Source organism: Python bivittatus, unplaced genomic scaffold (genome assembly GCF_059951505.1).
Source record: "Python bivittatus isolate LINGU-HERP-01145 unplaced genomic scaffold, Pbiv_v1 ctg000400_np1212, whole genome shotgun sequence".
In the NCBI taxonomy this organism is placed as follows: Eukaryota; Metazoa; Chordata; class Lepidosauria; order Squamata; family Pythonidae; genus Python; species Python bivittatus.
This window is the reverse complement of record NW_028277073.1, coordinates 6,979,125-7,000,559: the sequence shown is the minus strand read 5'-3', so window position 1 is coordinate 7,000,559 and position 21,435 is coordinate 6,979,125. Positions and strand designations below refer to the sequence as shown.

General features: G+C 38.2%; 1 protein-coding gene across 2 annotated transcripts in view; it reads left to right on the top strand.

Moving 5' to 3' along the window:
• Positions 1-368: 368 nt before the first annotated feature.
• ASCC1 (activating signal cointegrator 1 complex subunit 1) overlaps positions 369-21,435 on the top strand; it is a 97,271-nt gene continuing 76,204 nt past the window's right edge. The window contains exons 1-5 of one of the 2 annotated variants that reach the window (XM_088144379.1): positions 369-558; positions 6,864-7,002; positions 11,578-11,677; positions 13,666-13,763; positions 15,978-16,156. In XM_088144379.1, coding sequence (XP_088000505.1) covers positions 6,894-7,002; positions 11,578-11,677; positions 13,666-13,763; positions 15,978-16,156 — 486 coding nt within the window. In that variant the 5' untranslated portion in view covers positions 369-558; positions 6,864-6,893. The remainder of the gene's footprint in view (positions 559-6,863; positions 7,003-11,577; positions 11,678-13,665; positions 13,764-15,977; positions 16,157-21,435) is intronic. The other variant, XM_088144378.1, reaches the window with a different exon arrangement.

Sequence of the window (21,435 nt, the reverse complement as noted above, 5' to 3'; positions counted from 1 at the left end):
TTGCGGGGCGAGTTAGTTCTTCGTTTGCGGCACAGTCTGAGTTCGTGTCCCAAGCTCCAGTTTGGTAGAAGAGACTTACGATTTCATACCACAAGCCCCAATCGAAGTAGCAGAGAATTTTGATTGGGTATCCCAAACACTGGCTTGGCGCCCAGGACTTCCGGGTCCCTGAGGTAAACACCCGTCTAACTTGCACAGGCTTGGGATGCCCGACCACAAGCACCGGTTAAGACTGCGGCGCCCGAAGCGTATGAAATTATGAATTTATAAAAACTAAAAAAAAATTATTTGTAAAATAAACTCATACAAACGATAAAGTGTGAAGTTCCGAGTCTTTGCCCTGGGTTGCATCGGTATCCCGCCCCTCCTCCGCTCCCTTCCCGCCCCAATCAGGAGCCGCGGGGCGAAGCGTCTCTCCCGGCGACGGCGATCGGAAGGCGCCGCGCGCAGCCATCGTTGCTCCGCTGCGTCCATCCGGAGTGGGGCTCCGTGGGCATCCGGGTGTGTCGGGGCACGTCTGCCTGATAGCGCCAATCCCTCAGCTCGGAGCTTCGGGAGGTAAGGTGGGGACGGGCGCCCGTTCCTCGCCGTGCGCCGCTGGAGCTGCCCGAGTGGATCAAACTGCAGTGCGGGGCGGGCCGAGGTTGTTTCCAGCTCTGCGGCTTCGCCTCCGTGGGGAAAGGTCTTCTGAGCACGCTGCGCCCACCCGCTGCCCATCCTGCGGGCGGGAAGAAGGTCCGCAGCGGGGTGAGCAGGAGCGCAGAGCGCCCCGCGCGCCGCTCAGCTGCGGAATGGGTGGATCCGAAATAAACCCACCCAAAACGGTCTCCCCGGAAAGAGCATGTTCCCTCCATCCAGGACTGGGTGTGTGTGTGTGTGTGTGTGTGAGTGAGTGAGTGAGAGAGAGAGAGAGAGAGAGAGAGAGAGTGTGAAATGCTGTCTCCCGTGTCCGAGCTCTGGGGTCACTTCTCCCCCGTTCTGTGTTTGGATGAACTTGGTAGTTGGCTAAAGGCCTTTTGCTTACTGGGTCTGCCCAAAAGCCTGGTCCGAGAATAACAACGACCTAGTTAACTCAGTTGTCTGGGTTCACCCTGCACCCTCTGTCCCAAACTATTCGCACTGGCTGGGTTTGCACAGCAGACTAGCTTAACGTTTGGTTTACCACCCAGAGTCGCCGGGAGCTGGGCAGCAGATAAATTTAATAAATTATCATTATCGTTATCATTATTATTATACACAACAGTGTGAAATCACAGCTGCCAGTTCTTTAGCTGGTGTTGGCCTTCATTCGCATCGAGTTCTTCCCAAGGAGCTAGGATGGCGTAAGGTATCAGCGTAGTATATGTCTGGATCCAAGTAGCATAGCTTTACGTCATTGACAGGTGGACATTCTGTCAATGCGCAGATTTTTTAAGTGCCGTCCAAGGCTTTTTGGTATGGCGCTCAGTGTGCCAATAGCCACTGGGGCCACTGCTGCCGGTTTATGCCATCATCTTTCAACTTCGGTTTTCAGATCTTGATACTTTGTGATCTTCTCCAATTCTTTGTCTTCTCTTCTACTATCCCCTGGTATTGCCACATCAATTATTCACACTTTCTTCTTTTCAACCACAGTTAAATCTGGTGTGTTATGTGCCAAGACTTTATCAGTTTGTATTTGGAAATTCCACAATATTTTAACCTGCTCATTTTTGACTACTTTTTCAACTGTATGTTCCCACCAATTTTTTCATTACTGGCAAATGATAATTTTTACAGATGTTCCATTGAATCATTTTGGTGACTGTGTAATGTCATTGTTTATAGGCAGTTTGTGCAATCTTCTTGCATGAGCTGAGTATATGATCTACTGTTTCTCCTGCTTCTTCGCACAATCTACACTTTGAATCATTGGATGATTTTTTAAAAATTCTGGCCTTGATTACATTAGTTCAAATAGGTTGCCCTTGAGCAGCCAAAATCAAACCTTCAGTTTCTTTTTTTAATGTTTCAGTTGTAAGCCATTACCAGGTTTTATCTTTATCCGCTTTCTCCTTGATCTTTTATAGAAATTGACCATGTAATGCTCTTCCTTGCCAGCCTTTGTATTTTTATTACATTATCTCGATATTCATGTTTTGCTTCCTGTACATTTAGTAAGTTCCAATTTTTAACTTGCATCAGTGTTTGTTCTTTTACATAATCAGCCAATGCATGCTTTTTGTCTTTGGCAGTTTGTTTGACTTGAAGTAAACCTCTGCCTCCATTGCTGTTGGGCAGGTATAATCTATCAATATCACTACAGGGATGTAATGCATAGTGAATACTCACGAGTTTTCTTGTTTTTCGGTCCAAACTGTCCAGTTCAACTTGCATCCAGTTAATAATTCCAACAGTGTATTGTATAACAGGTATGGCCCAGGTATTGATGGCTTTGATGATGTTTCACCATTCAGTTTTGTCTTCAACTATTTTCTCACTCTTTGAATATATTCTTTACTGATCACATTTTTAATTTGGCCATGCTTGATGTTATCCAACAGTAAAATGCCCAGATACTTTTAGGCTTCATCATGATGGCTCCTGATGGTTTGGCCATTTGGCATTTCAATTCCATTACTGTTTGTGATTTTACCCTGATTTATTGCTACTGTAGCACATTTCTCTAGGCCAAATTCCATTGCTATATCTGTGCTAAAAATTTTTACAGTAATTATTATTGTTGGTTGCATAGTCATCCAGATGTTTAGACTGGATTTGGCAATTTTATCCACCTATCCTTCCCAAGGACCTGGGATAGGCAGATGTTGTTGTTTGATGGTGTTAAATGTATTGTCACAGGATGTAAGCTGTTCCAAGTAAAGCTGCCTTTTGCTGTTGACTGATGGTGATTTTGTCAATGCATATTATTATTATTAATTTGTGATTGTGTGTCATGCTATGTGAACATAGCCACAAGGCAGTTGTCAGCCTTATGACAATAAAAAACCAACATCAAAAAAAGAAAAACAGTGCCCTCAAGCAACACTCCTCAATAACGATAACTACTGTCACTGGGCTTCAGCTTCATCTGATCCCAATGCTTGGGGGAAAAGCCAACTTCTGGAAAACTAACAGGGTGGACGCCTGCTGGATCGCAGGGGGAGGAGGTATTGTCAGCCTTGTGAGGTAGTCCAAACAGTAAGCATTTCCAGATGAACTAATTCTACTTTATTGTAAGGTCACAGTAACAGAACCTTACAAGTCTGAAAGTACATTTATCCCCCATTGCCTTTACAGCCCAAGAAACTTGGGAGGGTCCTTTCTGGGAAGTTTGCTACACCCCCATTCCTTCTGCGGGCTAAGCTGCCTCTTATCCAATTGTTCCCCTAGCTGTGGCTCTTTCCCCTGTCTCCCAAGGTCATTCCCACATACCATTACAACAGTCTTTGTAAGTCCTCTTCTTTTAAGAAATACAGGGGTGACAACAGAAGAATTGCCTTGCTTATTTAGACCATTATATGAAGTCCTATGTTTGGTTTCTAAACACAATGACTGGCCCCCAAGTTGCCTCTGGAATCTCAAAAAGCAGAATATAAAGGTAATGACCTCTCTCAGTTATGTTTTTCCAGTATCTGGTATCCAGCAATCCTACTGACTCCATGCTTGGATATTCTACTTGGGCAATATGGTTAAGAAATATATTGAAAAGTCTAATGTGTTGCAAATAAATTGATATACATTGGGTCTTTGAATTGTGACCCTTATATGTGCATTGGTCCTTGATGTTTTTGCTGGGAAACCCAGTCTTCTGTTCAGTCTCTTTTTCTTCCATCCCCCAAATTTAATTTTTTTAATTTTTATTTTAATAATAACAGAAAAAAACAAAACAAAACAAAAAGGAACAAAGCACAAAGATATATACATTATCAAAAAATTGCATAACAAGTATTGCTTAAAAAATAAGTGGAAAAGATACAACAGAAATAAATAAAAATATAAAGTATAATATGTTGTTACAACAGTAAACAGTTACAATTATATATAGTATATATGTTTATTTCTAATACTATTATATAACTATCATGCTTTTTCTTACCCTACTGTATTTTGTATAAATGAATCCCATATTTCATTATAATTGTCCGTACAAAGTAGATGTCTATAGGCAATCAGCTCATAAGTGGCAAGTCCAATCAGGTCTTCAATCCATTGAGTGAATGGGGCCATACATTTATCTGTCCAATGTTGCAATATCAGTCTTTTGGCCATAGTAAGGGCACAGAGAATCCATTTACCTTGTCCAGTCGTCAAATTCTATGTACTAGGTATGTAATTCAGGAGAATATTATCCTCTGAAATTTTTAGCTTTTGTCACACAGTCACATTTATATGGTCCACTCTTTTCTCCCAAAACCTAGTAAGTATAGGACATTGTAAAAACATGTGTTTTAAAGCTTGTTATGCCTCCAACAAAATGCTTAGACAGTCCTTTTCTATACAAATGTAGTAGAGTCCAATAAATTCTACATCTGTGAGCAATATTAGAAAATATGATAAATATTTAAACATAGAAAAGTTTGTTACTAGATAGTTGTTAAATGGTACAGGTTATAAAATGAATTAGTATTGGGGGAATATTGATTTGATAAGTGGGCCAAAATAAAACTAATGAAGTTGGTTAGTCTAAATATAAAAGGGCTGCGAGAATCTAAGAAACAAAATTTAACTTTAGCATATTTAAAATTGTTAAGGACATATATTGCTTATCTACAGGAAACTCATCTAATGGAACAGACTACATCTTTATTAATGAAGGATTGCGTGGGACAGGTTTATCTCACAGATATTTCAACAACAGCTAAAGATGTGGCCATTTTGGTTCAAAAAGGATTTCCAATTGATGTACAACAGGTTATTACTGAAGTGAATGGGCGTTATTTAATTTTATGTGCTAAAATAGCAAGGACTGTAATAGCTATGGTTAATGTTTATGGGCCTAATTTAGATTCTCCTATTATGTTTTATGAATGTTTTTGAAATTTGAATGAGTGCAATTATGCTAAAGTGATAATAGGAGGGGATTTTAATGAAATCTTGTATCATGAGCTTGATAGAAATACACTGGTACAAAAAACCCCAATCATTAGTGAGGGAAACAATTAAGACCTATATGGAAGAATTGAATTTAATAGACCCTTGGTGTCTGAGGTACCCAACTAAAAGAGAATATACATTTATTCAAGTTATTAGGTTTGATTATTTTTTACTATCATCAACTCTATATTATCAAACATCAAACAAACAATTGACATTTGTTATATACCAGACCATAGTGCAATTATTTTGAATTGTGTGTTTCAGAAACCGGTTAAGGTATTGAGAAATTGATATTTCAGTGTTTCCTTGTTGAATGATAAAGAATTTGTACAACAAATGCAGGTAGAGATTTTGCAATACTATGATTCGAATTCAGAAACATTAAGTGCCTGAATTTTTGAATGGGAAGCATATAAATCTTATATCCGGGGTTGAATTATTGCTTATGCATCATATAAAAATAAGATTAAAGATAAAAAGGAAAACAATTTGAAAGATGAATTGAAACATTTATGGGCACAGATGATTTGACACTCATCTTCTACCTTGTACAGAGAAATACAAAAGAGGAAATATGAGTTACTTACTATAATATCACAGCAGACAGAATTCATGCTCACATGCTTACGACAGAGATATTGGGAGAATTGTGAAAGACCCAGTAAAATTTTGGCTAATTGCTTAAAGCAAAAAAAAAGAAAAAGGCAGTTATTCCAATTATTAGGGGTGAAAGAGATGTAATATATAAAACTTCAAAGGATTTAAATTCTCAATTTTTAAAATTTTATTCAGAATTATATAGCAAACCAGAGAATATATCAAATGAGGATATAGAGGCCTTTCTAAATAATATAAACCTACCACACTTAGATGATACACAAAAACAACTTTGCAATTTTTTAAAAATCAGAATGTTTTGTCCTTCCTTACCGAGCATAACTGTTCAAAGAATTAATAAGCTTACTAACTTAATATTGTCACAATGAATGTGCTGTTTTGCAATACGTACAAGATTGCAACTTCAAATTACCTTTCTCCTATTTCTAATACAACATCAAACATTTTGCAGTTCTCAGTAATTCAGTAGTAGAATTTTGGCTGGCACCACTTTTCTTACTCTTGCATTATATAAGTATCTACCAAAATGTCCTCTTAAAGAACTATTTGAAAGAACAGGAATATTATGCTGTTTGGCATCTAGCCACCTAGATCAGCTTTCCCTAGTATCCTCCTGATGTTAGATTTGGAAGTTTAAATCCAACACATCTGGAGGACACCAGGATGGAAAAAACTGCCTATATTACAGACACACACACACACTTCTTTTTTTTCTGTGTCATAAACTTTGTGTTGTGCAAGGACAGAACTTCTGCAGCTTTCAGTTTTTATTTAATCTGACCCAGATAACAGGCACCAATAATATTTTAATTAACCTAGGAAGGTAAAGGATCTGAGCATCATTGTTCAGATGCAATACATTTCTGATTTTGATAATCAACTGAAAATGGCATCTTTCTCTGTTTCTGAGGTTTCTAATGCCTGACCAAAGTTGGTGACAGTGCTGATCTAGTGAGATCGTTGTCTCATCCTGCAAAAGTAATTCGTGACTGAGGAAAGTATAAATATGTGACTTTGAAAGGATGCGTTAGAAGATCAGATCCAAATAGTTGGATCTAGATGGATGTTGTAGTTCAGCATCTTATTTCCTATACTGGACATCTCTGAACTGTTTTTCACATGTAACTGATAACATTGTAATGAATAGGAAACCAAATAGGTGAAACACATTTTATTTTGTCTTTCAGCCAAGTACAGTTGTTGGAAGATAAAGAATTATGGAAGTATTACGGCCAGTGCTGATAAGAATTGGAGGGCGTGTTTATAGAAAAAATTTTATTCGCGAGCAAGCTTACCAACATGAAGAGGAGGAAGATTTTAATACAGGTATAATCACTACTGTACCGAATTCCTTCATTTCATTTGTTTATATCTTTGTTTTACCCCCAAACGGAGACCCAAAGAGGCTGCCATAATGCAAAAGACAATGTGAAAAATTATCAGATAAAATGTCCATAGCTTTTATTTGAGTATTTAAGAAAACATCAATGTAGCTAGTAACTAATAACATTTCATAAACATAACACAAAATAAAGACACAGTACAATAACCATAAAGAGTACAAAATTCTAAATTAGCAGAGTTCACTCATCATACTACACAGGAATCACAACTGGCTGGGTTCAAATTTTGTGTTAAGCCATAAACTAAACTACAGTGGCTGGACTTAGTTGCTGTGCTAAGTCAAAGTCAAACAAACTACATTATGGCTTACCACTTGTGTTAGATTTCTCACTGTAACATGGGAACATAAGCAGTGCCTTGCCTGATCAGACTCCTGGCCCATATTAACACCTAGAACAACTGCACATACTCCATATATATCATTAACAAAAGAATAAAATACAGTCCATCCACATACAAAATTCCCACTTAAACAGTCACTGGGCCATGCAGGTATGTTGCTAAAGGAATCAAAGTCCAAAGAAGTGAAGAAAATAAAGTATAATTGATGAATACAATAATAATGTAGTATATAAATAGCCACTTTTCTTTGAAGCCTATTCATGTTAAGTATGTTCTTTTACATTATAGATTGGGGCAAGCAACATATTAGCAGTCAGGGGTCATTCTGAACACTTGTTGAGAGGCCAAAGGTTGCAGTAGGCGAGACAGTGAAAAGAAGATGGGCAGAGCCTGGATTTTCTGTTTCTCCTGCTTTTCAGTGGGGAGAGTGTGTTTTGAAGGCTTCTTTGCCTTTGAATTATTTTCAGCCTGTTTCATAGCAGAATATGGTGACTCGGATACACTTCAGAACTGTTGAAAATTACCAATACTATCCGGTTATGTTGGCTAGCTAAATATAAGACATTTTGTTACGGAGGAGAGCTGAAGCTTATTTTTGGTAGGGAGGACTTGTGTTACTTTGCCTTTAAAGGGGCTATTGTGCTACTTTATAAGAATAATACTGAACTATATAAGGAGTTTGATCATCTTTTCCATTTGCTGAAAGTGGGGAAAATTGAGCCCCAGGTATTTTGTTGCAGTGCCAATCGCGTGTTACCAAAAGGAAGGTAGATCATGTTACAGAGGATGCTATGGATGAAGGGGGTCACCTTTTGTCTCAACTCTAGCTGATAAGATCTTCAGGCTTGGAACAAACAAAAGAAGGGGAGTTAGGAAGAGACAGATGCCACTATTCAAACAATTGCACAGCTATTGGAAACTCTTAAAATATGTTACAATAAACAAGCAAAATGTATAGGAAATCTTCATAAGAAGCTGTCTAGAATTAATTATTCATCATTTTCTATAGTTAGAACATATTGCTCCGAGTTTAAAATTAATCACTCTTACATAACCCTTCCTTTGTTTCCTGAGTCCTAAATTCCAAGAAGCAGATTTAAAATCCAAAATAGTTGAAAGGGCAGACGAAGCACCTATTTATTTAATCTATTCAGTTACATGTATCAGTAGTGGATGTTATTGTTTGACAGATGCTGGCAGAAAAAAATACAAAAGGTGATATTGTTCCACTACTGGTTGTGTATTCTTTTAGAAGTTGTACATGTGTTAGCTGAAAGTACCTAGCTTAATGAAACCATAATGACTTATGAAAATTCTTGCTAGAGCAATTGAATTCAAAGAATTAGATTTGGCCCTTGCACAAAAATGGAGTCAAGCAATAAACGCTATGAGCCATAAGAGAGCATGCCTACACAGAATAAGTCTGAGGAGCTACTGGATGAATCAGCTTTTATAGTCATAAATAAAGAGGAATGTGATTTATATCTGTAAAATATTAATTTTGCAAGTGTTAATTATTGCCTTAGTACACTTCCTTATACATAGGAGCTGGCTTAATTGCAGCTGGTTGCTGATTTATACATACTAATTGGGGAATATCTCTCATTGTATGTAGTGAGGCTAAAGTTTCATTTCCTAAGTTTTTAGTTCAGTTTATATTGTGAGATAATAGAATGTAGGTATATAATCCTCTGGGTATGGCTGCCCATCTCAACAAATGACTCTGGGTGGCGAACAGTCTTAAAATAAATTAAAAACAATTTCAACCAGCATATGGGGATCAGTATATTGCTTCTATTCTACCAGTTTTTAAATGGGCTTTAAAGATTTAATTTCAATCTATTTTTACTGATATTTGGAATGCTTTGGATTTCTTTTCAGTTGTTGTAATTCTAATGCTCTAATTTAAGCAATTAACACATACATTATTTTCATTATTTTGACAATATTTTAAGTGTTGTGATATTTTATCACACCCTCAAATCCTGCTATGCTGCCTCATTATGGCTGATGGAGTGTTCCTGGGAAGGACGAATAAAGAACATTGAAAGTGTACACCAAGAGCATATATACCCAGCAGGGTCACCCAAGGAATGAAGACCCTCCCAGATGCCCTGTCAAAGCAAACGGGTACCCATATTGGGCAGCAGCAATGTAGGAAAATGCTGGAGGCAGGCAATCACTTTATGGACAATAGCAAAGGCATCACTTCTACTAGGAGAAGAAGGTAAACACCTGTATTTTTCCATGAAAGTCACAGGGATAGACAGTCTAAAGTGATTGATGATATAGTAATGGATAATGGGCCCCTTAGATTGGATAGTACTCAACATACCACTGATGAAGAACTGAGGTTCTTTCATAGTATTAATCGTGTTTATGATGTGGCTAGATTAAAGCCTTCAAGATGTCGAGTTGCTGATGTTGCCATGCAGTAAAAGGAAATTTGAAGCTGCAAAGACAGAATTACAATGTGAATTTGGAAGCAGAACATAGGAAAGCTCAACACAGAGAAAGATAAAATGTATTGACTACATACTGACATTTTAGGCATCAGTGAATTGGAATGGACTGAAATCAGACTCTTTCAGTCAGAAAAGCATACTGTTTAATAACCAGGACATAAAAAACAGGGGACAATATTGCTTTCATAATCAGGAAGGATATAGCAAAGATAGTACTTGGGTTCAGTGCAGTCAGTGACCAAATAACATCGGTTAGACTTGGCAGACTTCCCTTTCAAATGACTCTTATCCAAGTTTATGCTCCAACTGCTGATGCAGAAGAAGAGGAAGTTGACAAGTTTTATGGTTAAGTTCAATCTGAAGTTGACAAAACATGCAAGGAAGATGGCAAAATTGAAAATATTAGGGAGGAAAATGTAGTTGGAGTGTATGGTCTAGGAAACTAAAATGAAATAGTAGAACAACTTAGCAGTTTCTGCCAAATCAATTATTTGTTCATTACTAACACAAACGTTTGACAATCAAAATGATGCCTGTGTACATGGACATCATCAGATGGAATACCCAGAAATCAAATTGACTATCTTATTAGTTCAAGGAGGTGGAAGATCTTCAAATTCAGAAGGAGATTCCAGCCTAGAATTGAAATGCTAAAGTATGCCAGTGGACAGATAATAACTGATTCAAAGAAGATAAACAAAAATCGAAGGAGTATACTCAAGTTCTGTGCAGTAAAAGTGTCATATTTACAAGAACCTCTAGTACTAGAAGATGCACTGCAGTCATTACCGAGTCAGAAAGCTACAGGAATTGATGGAATATCTACAGAACCATGGCAAGCAACAGAAGAATCAATAAAGGCTCTATCCAGACTATGCTAGCAAATCTGGAGAACAACACAATGGCCAACAGCTCATAAGACTTCACTCTACATACCAGTACCAAGTAAAGGAGATATGACAGAGTGCAAACTCTTGTACAATATCCTTAATATCACATGCTAGCAAAATTTTAAATAAAAATTATTAGCCCTGTCTATGGTTCTTTCCTTAACAAAATACAGGAATTTTAAGAACATCAGTAGCATTCTGCAAATTGTCAAATGTTATAAAAATATATTTTATATAAGGAAAAGTTGTTTCTCCTTATCTGCTGAATTGCTGTTGAATTAATGTGATACAGGCAGTTTTCACAAATGCTATGTTTTGAAGATATTTTTCTGGTTTAGTAGAAAAATAATTGCTATGTTTTTTTTTCTCAACTGAGATTATCTCATTTTCCCACATACTTAAGTCATAGTTATTGAATATGACAATGAAAATCACTTTTTTCTGATGTTCAGCTTTCAGAGATGCATCTGTATCCTCTACTCTTTTATGTTTTCTTAAATGGACATTTGCATCAGTGGCAGAATCCTATGTATCAGAGAAAAGTTTCCTACAGGGTTGTTTTGCAGCTTGTATCCAAGAGCAGATTAAAAAAACTACTGTTTGATTCACCATAGCGGCTGCTTATTGAAATGCCTGCAAGGCTAAAATGTCAGCATTATTGTTTTAAAAAGAGGTAGAAACAACAAGGTTGGTAGAGGTTCCCCTCCTCCTTTAACTGGGTTTTCTTTCTTTAATCGTATGAGAAATGAGGTGGCTGGACAACCTTGATAAATGACTCATTATTGGCTCATGTTTTATAGATCTTGGAGATGGCTCAGATGAACCCTGTGATGCGTTTGTAGTGGAAGAGACAGAAAGAGGGTACCAGTGCACTATGGACATTCCTAGTCCACTTTATAAGTGAGTTTGGGAAATATAATCACAAGATCTGCATGCAAATAGCTATCTTCTGCAGCAATGTTGCCAGAAATCCCTTCTCTCCATATGCAAAGATGCTAAAGGTTAACAACTCAGTCTTATGTAGGGGTGTGGAAAATGTTGCAAGCCTGGAACGAGTTGCTAGTATAAATGGACTACTTCAGAAGACTTGTTATGGGTTGGAAAGCCCATTCTGAGGTTTGAATGGCCCATTTCAGGACTAAAATGTTTTGAATGCTTCTAGTCTTATACTTACCTCTTAAGTGAGTTCCATTGGGAGTATTTGCATGTCACAGTAAAGCCAAATTTCCCAAGATTCTTGCTTACCACAAACAACCAGCATGTTGTTCTATGTGACTTTCCCTGCCAGTATGGATTGGCTAAACCAGTCACAAATGCTACTTTCCTGATTTGTTTATTGAAATGTGCTAACCATAACTTCCAGTCCTGGTTTGCATGTAATGATAATGGCTTAGCCAGTTCAGTATGGAGGGAAGCCTTCAGGTAGCATGTGCCAGCAAGCTTGCTTATTTCCAACAAAGTTAAAATACTGGAATTTCTGGTATCTTATGAAGTAGGAGTACAGCCATAGCATTCAGTGGGGCTTACTTTTAGGAAATAAGGGTAATAGGATTGCAGCCTAAAATGTGTTTAGCATCATCTTTTATTTCATGGCATCTTACAAGAGAATTCAGAAAAAAAGCTTAAGAGGCTGATTTTAACAGATAATTGCATTATAGGTTTGTTTAGTGCTTTTGCCTGTTTGGTTTGGCTTTTGTTCCAAACCACTTTGACAATCTTGGACTGCTTAATTGAATGTTTCTTCTGTCTAATTTTGGCTGCCGTTTCTCACTGCAGTTCCTTGAGCTCTTCTGTGGACGATTATGATGTGTTACAACGAAAGCTTGTTAACAGCCCACTTACAGTCAGTCAATCTTCCTTGCATCACCCACCAAAGTACATGTTACCAGCTCTCCCTCCTTGTAATGGCCCCAGCTCAGGAACGGGCATTTTGAGATTGCTGAAGATGTAGTCTTGGTCAACGGTCAGGCATTTACATGGGGAATACCCACACACATCTTTTAGTGAGATTGAGGACAAACAAGAGATTCAGACTAAATGCCAAGACTGCACACAAAGAATTCTTTGTTAACCCCCTGGCTTTATTGAGGCAACATAGCCAAGTCTTACTCTTAAGTGCTTTCACATACCCCCACTTTTTTCTCTCACATACTCAGCAAAACACTACCAAGCAACTGGTCAACGAACCTGAGAAGAATAGAGTCATAACTGTACAAATGAGCCACAACTTCAGCTACCCATTTTTTCCCAATCAGCTTCCTGCCCAGTCCTTGTCCTTTCCATCTCATCTGTGCCCCACTGGTTGCTGCTGTTGTGGCAGGGGGTAAATAAGTCTTGCTTGATGTGCGGTTTTGGCTTCCAGATTGCTTTGGTTTCAAATTGGGTCACTCACTGGTCTTTGCACATCCAACACCGCATTCCTTAGATTGCTTGGTTATTTTGTTTGTTTCCTTCTTCTGTTCATTGTTTTTCTCAGGCTGCTGCCTCTGTGCCATGCTCCTAAATTCACATTGCTAAATTTATGGAGTCTGTCAATTTTACAACCAGCGCATAATCAATTATAGCCTTCCCTGGTCTTACTTCTATTTCCTGTAATTGGTAGAAAGAAAAAAGTTCTCCTGCTTCATCTACCAACTAATAAATGTGGTATAAAATAATTTCTAAAGCTTGAATTTAGAACCATGACTGCATGTTGCAAGTTGCAAGTTGCAAGTTGCATTCTGTGCCCCAAGGATTGGGAAGTTATGGGTACTGTAGTGCTTATTAAGCTCTTTCATCCCACAATAGACAGGACAGTTTCTTTTGTGACATATGAGATCATGTCATAATATTTTAACTTGTTATCCTTAGCTCCTTTTTCTTCCTTATCCCACTCAATGTCTTTACAGGTATATAATAGGAAAGAAAGGAGAAACCAAGAAGAAACTGGAGACAGAAACACGAACCTCCATCAGTATTCCCAAGCCAGGTGTAGAAGGAGAAATTGGTAAGATGTTGAGTTTGCAAAAATGAATAGCCTTCTGAGTTTTCGTAGCAGCCCATAGGTCATATAAAACTGGGAAATAATAAAGGTATCCTGGTATTATGTAATGATATATGTATGTATGTATATATGTATGTATGTATGTATGTATATATGGCCAAGTATGAGATGAGCTACAAAAGGGGTATTAAAGAGCATTTCTACACTCTTCTCCTATGGGAAACAAAGACTTTCCATGACTGGAGGGAGTCTTTCAATTCACAAACCTTGAGATTTCTCCCCTCCCTCACCTGTAGATATCAGTATATAGCACTCTTGTATGTATGTGTATATACATCCCTATCAGAACAGGTTGATGAGGGGAAGGGGTAGCTGTTACAAGAAGGGGAGGGAAGGAAAAAAAGAGAGGAACTCTGCTAAGTGCAGATATTTTAATGTGGGCAGTTGGGCATCACGTGTTGTTTGCCAGTTACTTGTCTAGCTACCAAATTTAGTACCAGTTAGAGCTTTTAGGCAGTCTTCAGGCATAGCACCCTATAGAACAGGGAGCAGCCTTCAAGACAAGATGTAATGAAGGTGCAGGTAAGTGTACTATAGTCATAACTGTACAAATGCTGCCACTTGAAAAAAAGTGACAGCTGAAGATTAAGGTGTACTTTCAAATTGTGGACTTCCTGTGGACCTTTTCTTCCAAGGCAAGTACATTTCTGTCCAGTGCAGGGTAAGCCTCAGTCTCTGAATCTATTTTCCTATTGGCTAAGAGCATCCCTGTCTTGTCTACATGTAATTTTAGCTTGTGCTTAGCCAGCCTATTATCAAGTTTAAACAGTGCTGCTCCTTTGAGTGGGATGTCAAGGAACATAGAGTTGGGTGTCATCAAGATACATCTCTCTCTCCAGAGCTCTGGATTAATGCTACCCCCTAGAGTTTCATGTAGAAATTGCATAGATCCACATGGGACACCATAAGTTATTAGCCTAGTTATCAAACAGCCCCACCTTCTGGATACCATTGTGAAAATAAAAATTGTTCCAGGAGAATTAAAAGTTGTATGAACAAGGGTGATGGAATATTTTAATCACTGGAGTTTAGTACTCATTAACGTCTAAGTAAACTGATTCTTATTAGTCTCCAAGTAAATTAATATTCATTTATATATTACATTTAGAATATGCCTTTCTTTCAAGGACATAAGGCAGCATATGAAGCACACCTCCTCCTATCTTTCTGCACAATAATCCTGTGAGCTAAGCTGAGTGGAGTGACGGAATGAATAGCCCAGAGTTACTCCATGAGCTTCCATGGCTGAGGGTGAACCAAAACTTGGTCTCCCAGCTCCTAGCTCAGCATTTTCACCATTACACCATACTGGTGCTCTCATTTGAGGGGGTTGGAGCAACATTTGTATAGTACTTTGTGCATGTAGTGTAATTGTACTCTATAGCTTTTAATGGTTTAGTGAGATGAGCAGCTATATAAAATAAATAAATTAAATAAATAAATAAATAAATAAATGAATGAATGAATGAATGAATGAATAAATAAAATAGGTCAGTTGTAATGGCTCAGACTTGGAAGAAGAATATTGTAGGCTTACAGGAAGTTTTAATTTATCTCTGTATTCTGCTGGGAAAAGGGGAACTATTCTATTGTTCCTTAGCAACAAGCAACAATTCAAGGTATTTATGTTAGGGTAGGGTTGGATTTCTGTGTAGCAAATCAAGTTATATGCATATTTTTAATTGTACACAGAAGGCAGTGTGCTGCAATAACTAAGGGGCTGGACTGGAATTTTAGAGAGCCAGATTAGTCCATCCTGAACCACAGAAACTTATGGGGAGACTTTGGGCCAGATGCTCACTCAGCCCAACCTGTGTCATAGGATTGTTGTGAGGATAATTGGAAGAGGAAATGCTATGTACATCATCTTAATTTCTGGTAGGAAAGACAGGACGTAAATCAAACAAAGTTGGGATGTGAGGCTCAAAAAGCAACATTGTCTCCTCTAACAATGATTTACTCCTTCTTGGAGAGATGGATCTTACACTTTGGGAGCCCTCACTCCAATGCTTATGTTGTCCCTTGTATTCTGTAAAGTTAGCAGCCATCTTGTTAACTGGGTTATGAGTACAGCAAGAAACAGCTGTTCTTAGCTTTCTAGGGGGAAATTGAAGCACCTTAGCATATATCCTGCCTTATTATTTTCTTTGCTTCCAGTGATCACAGGACAACATCGGAATGGTGTTATTTCAGCGCGGACACGAATTGATGTTCTTGTTGAAAGCTTCCGTAAAAAGCAGCCCTTCACACATTTTCTGTCATTTGCACTCAACCAGCCTGCAATCCAAGAGAAGTTTCTACAGTTCAAAGAGGAAGTGTTGGAGAAATGTTCCCATGTAAGTTTTCATTATAATATTTGGAAAACAGTGGAGGTTTTCAAAAAGTAAACTTAGGACCAGAATGTAGTATGAGCTTATCTAAATTCAGATGCTATAAAAAACATAGTTATTAACAGTACTGTTTTCTAAGATAACAGAATAATCATTAACCCTATTGTGCACCAGAATTGTTTTTTCTTCTGTTGGGAGCAAAACTCTGAAATTCCAAAGCACTTCCTTTTCAAATAGTTACAAAACAGAAGACAACATTTTGTATCTTTGTTGGCATATTGTTTCTTGTTCCTATCTAGCTTGTTCAGTGTTTTCATTTTCTCTCAATCTTCATATCTACTTTCATTTTGGAATGAGAACATATTAGATGAGTTAATTATGATGGAAGTGTTGATAATTATTTTCCTTCCATGAGATCTTTTGGTGATCACGTTTCCGGGTTTGTTTGTTTTAACCTTGTGACAATAACAACAGAAAATTAACTGATTAAGATTAAGACACGGATAATGTGAGGAGGACAGTTAGTTTGGTGTAGTGATTAAAGCACCAGGCTAGAAATTAGGAGATTGTCAGTTCTAGTCTTGTCTTAGGCACAAAGCCAGCTGGGTAACCTTGGGCCAGTCACTTACTCTCAGCCCTGGGAAGCAGGCAGTGGCAAACCATTTCCAAAAACATTGCCATGAAAATTGCAGAGACTTTTCCAGGCAGTCACCAGGAGTCAAGACTGACTTGAAGGCGCGAGAGACATTGTCCTGGAACACTGACTTTATTTCTTTGTTGGTTGGTTGGTTTTTTCTTCAATTTATATAGCCACCCATCTCTGGATAGCTTACAGCCAATAAAAACAATACAAAACAACATAAAACCCATCAACAGACATAGCAGCCAAGAGATCAAACCAGTCTAAACAACGTAGCACATCAGGGGCTCCCAGTAACACTCCGAACCCCATGCCTAGGAATCCAACCATATCTTAAGAGCCTTCTGAAAGGCTGGCAGGGTTGGGGCCAATCTAATCTCAGAGGCAAATGGTGTTCCAGTGGGCAAGTTGGATGACTCTCTCTCATGCACTGGGCTTCATGGTCCTCCCACCTAAAGAGCCTTGAGAGAAACATGGTCCTATATTCCTCCTTCATGCGATAATAGATTTAACAATCCTGTAGTGAATTGAGAATTAAGGTTTGCTGGAGGACCTAAAAGGAACAACATTAGAAGAAGCTCCTTTGTTTCTATTATGAAGATGGTGACTATTGTTGATTAAAGGAACTACTGTACAATGGACCTTTGGCTTCCACTGTATTTGAAGCCTTACAATAAACAGTTGTCATAATAAACTGTATTTGTCAGTAAGGATACCTACTCCTTTATCTTCTTCTAGTTGTGGGTATATATACACAATCCCAATTACGAAGTAGTAAAGTAAAGAAATAAAGTAGAGAACCGCAGAGGATATATAGAGACTTCCTCTTAATTTTTTCTGAGACTGACAAAATGCTGTTGAGCAGCTTAAGCAAATGCGGTGCTGAACACTGAGAACAAACTAAGGTTTACAAAAATCATGTGCAGCTTTATTTGAAAATCATTTCTCTAGCTTGGCAACAAAACTAAGTATATGTGTGCAAATAAGTACATTGTAGAGCAATGTTTGGTAAAGTCAGATCATAATCTGTTTACAAATACAGCCTGTAAAATACAACATTTTAACGTTCAGCTTCTTTCTCACCTTTCCTCTGCCCCTGAAATCACAAAGTGAAATCTTTTATTTCTTTACGTCTTTTCGGCCCCTGTTCATTTATGTTGGAGCTTGACGAAATGGCAAATCACAGAGGTAAATTGCAATGTGGTTAGAATTAGCATTTGGGGGACAAGAGTAAATTTGGAATACTGTTAAGAATAATCTTGTTCTAATAAGTAATTTTTTACAAGTCTGTTATGTTTTGTAGTTTATCTTTTGAGTCAGGACATTATACTGCCAAGAATAAAACCCAAGGCTTTCTCAGGGAAATTTCTCTAGTTTCCATGACTGTTTTTTCCAACATTCTTTTATTGCATTCAGGTTTTATGTCAGATTAGTTTAAAAGAAAAATTAATTTAAAAATAGAGTAATATAAATGTAGTGTAGTTCAATAAAAACCATCCATTAAAATCCATAAAAAGATGAAGTACTTTTAGGGTAATTAGAAGAAAGAGCACTCTTTAAAATCTAGAGAGACTCCAGACGAGAGTCCAGTTCAATCTCTGAACTGGATGTCACCATACTGTCAGGCCTAGCCCGAGGAACTCCAGGAGACCATGCAAATTCTGTTCAGCAATGTTTATTAGCTACAACCTCTATCAAGAATCTTCCCAGACTGAAACTCTGTTCCCACAGTAGCTATGAAAACAGAGTGAATTCCTCAGGGAGGTGCCAGCCTCATCCTCTTATCTCTTCCTCGCCCTTCTGGAAACGAAAGAGGATGCTTGCCTCCCTGAGTGTGGCCTTCATAATTCCATTCCATCACACATACAGAATGTCTTCCTTAAAAAAGGATTTCTCTTACCTACCTGTCCAGATCAATTAAATTCAAGTTCTTTGGCATGTCTGTGAAGAGAGGTACAGAAATAGTATATACTGAGCCTCTCTTAGATGTTTCCAAAGTGTCATCAGTATTCCTTGAAGGATAAAATTATCTTCTGTGTATAATCAGATTTTTTAAAATAGATTAAAACGAGTTGCTTTTTATGCATGGGGCCTTGATTTATTTTATTATTTATTTTTGGCCTATGTATACCAGTAAAGTTCCACTACTTTTAAGGCAAGGCATGGGGATTTTTCAGCTTCTGAAAATTGCTTTAGCATCTTCACTGGGGCCATGTGGGGGGCCACCAGAGGGAGCATTTTCCTCCCTTCTCTTATATGATATGACCCCTCCACACATCAAGAGCATCTCTAAAAGTCCATTATTTCTCACTGAGGCTTTCTAGGATCCGGATCTAGTGCAGGGCATGACGTGCTCTTCCTTCTAGAAGAGGGAAGTGTTTTTTCATGTGCTTTACAATGCCCATTTATCATTTCATCTTGACCTGGTTTAGGGCCTTTCCAGTGAAATTTTCCCATAAATAAAGTCTACAGCAAAAAGAAAAGAAAAAAAAAAGGAAGGAAGGCAGTTCCGAATTACTTCCATCATTCTTGTTTGAGAATCCTGAAATATAAAATAATACAGCTTTGACTTTAAAAAAAATGATTTGGTTACAGGCATGCATATTAGCCGGGTTTTTAAGGAGTTTCTGTTGGATTCCCTGAAACTGACCAGCAGATGTTTTTTCACTTTATTTATTCATAATCCTCACCATTTTACCATTTATGTTTACATTTCAACATAAAAGTAAGTCACTGCAAGAGCCTGTCCTTTATGGAAAAGAAACTCGAGACGATGAAATACATTATTTGTTTTTCTCCCGCGCTGTACTCTCAGCTCTGGTTAGGGTTGAAGATATATAGCTGGCTGCTAACTTGAGACCCCTGTCTGTGCTGGGTATGTCTTTCATGGTCAGTCACACTCTTCCTAGCCCACTTTACCTCACAGCAGGATCTGCCAGAAAACACAGGAGTAATGAGAAAATATTTGAAAACCTATGCTTTGCAGCCCAGTAAGGATGTATTAGAGCTATGCCAAGCAGCAGGGGGTTTGTAGGATGCTTAAAGGAACCTGAAAATATGTCAGTCACTGTGTGTAGTTAACCATTCAGGCTGCTGTTTCGAGCTGCAAAATAGAGCAGTTATTAATGATGTCTCTATTCAGACATAATTGAATAGCAATCAGAAATGCACACAAATATCAGGTGCTGAAATTAGCATTTTGGTTGCTATTGAGCGACGATGTGGTATTATTTCCTCTGACTAGAATAGTTACCATGGTAACCATTCCTCCCTCCATTGTACTGCTGTAGTCTCCGGTTTAAATATATATTGCAAATAACTCCTTCCCACTTTTCCTTTCTTTTTCATCCCATCATGGCAAAGAGGAAGCTGGTATTAAAATGTAAAAATCAGGCCATCCAAGCTTTTACATTAGGTAAGCATCTGTCTGTGAAGTGTGAAGCTCATACGCTGGTATAGACACATTAATTTTCCTTTCGTTATTAATAGATGGCCACTTTTATTTCTCAGTGGAAGTTAATGTTGCAGGTTACCTTAACAGCATTAGCATAACAGCAATTGCAAATCCCAATTCATCAAAATGAAATGGAGGGTGAATAAGTTGGCAAGAAATCAAACCAAACATCTGCTTGAAATAGAAATGTTATCACTGTTGTCATTTAGAGGTTATCTGAAAAAGTCCATGTTTGGGCTTGAGTTGGTCACTGAGTACCCCAAACAGAAAAGCTATGCCTTCATGGAAGGACTGCCAGTAGCGACCAGCCCTGCTAGGACACGTAATGCCCCCACAACCAGAGGCACCAAATCTCCAAATACTGATTCTTGAGGAACAACAATGGGACAATATGATTGCTCTCCTGCCTGGTTTGTGTACTTTATAGAGACATTTACTTGACCATTGTGGGGTACAGGATGAACTAATAAGGCCTTTAATCTGATTCTGTGGGCTCTCCTTCTTTTAATCCTTGAGTAGTTGCTTCTGGGATTGAGGGTGTTTTCAACACATTGGAGAAGAGAGAAAGGTTCACACAGAACTTCTCACTTATGCAGGTTTCAAAGCTACATAAGATCTTAAGGAATCAGCCATCCAGTCAGAGCAATTGATGTGCAGGGTGGGATAAGGAATAAAGAATGCAGAAGAGGTTGTTTATTGATTAGGATGATGTAGACTCTGTTCATCTGCCGCTGTTGCAGTAGTCTGGGTTCCTTGCATAATTGGTCTGCCAGTAAAACTGTAAGGTTGGCATGTATCAGGTGGAAGTCCTTTTCAGTTGTGGCTCAGTTCATTTGGAGCTTCCTTCTAAAAGAAATTGTGCTGCCTCATTGCTAAAGAAAACCCTGAAGATATTTTTGTTGATTCGTGATTTAGGGTTAGTTGTTAGTTTATTATTAGGTGAAAAATAGTGGCACGTTTTGCATGCAGTTTGTGTGTCTCTGCTCTTGAATCAGTAAAGGGCTAGTGATTGTGGTCACCTGGGGGTTGAGTGAGCAAGGGGTTAAAGGATCCCCTAACCTTGTTCAGAGATCCATTCTTAGAGACTCCCTTCAGTATCTGTTGAAAAGCAATTTATTCAGCATTTGCCCAAATGGCTTCTCTTTTTGGAATGTACATTGTAGTGGAATTAAGCTACAGCTTTAAGCAACA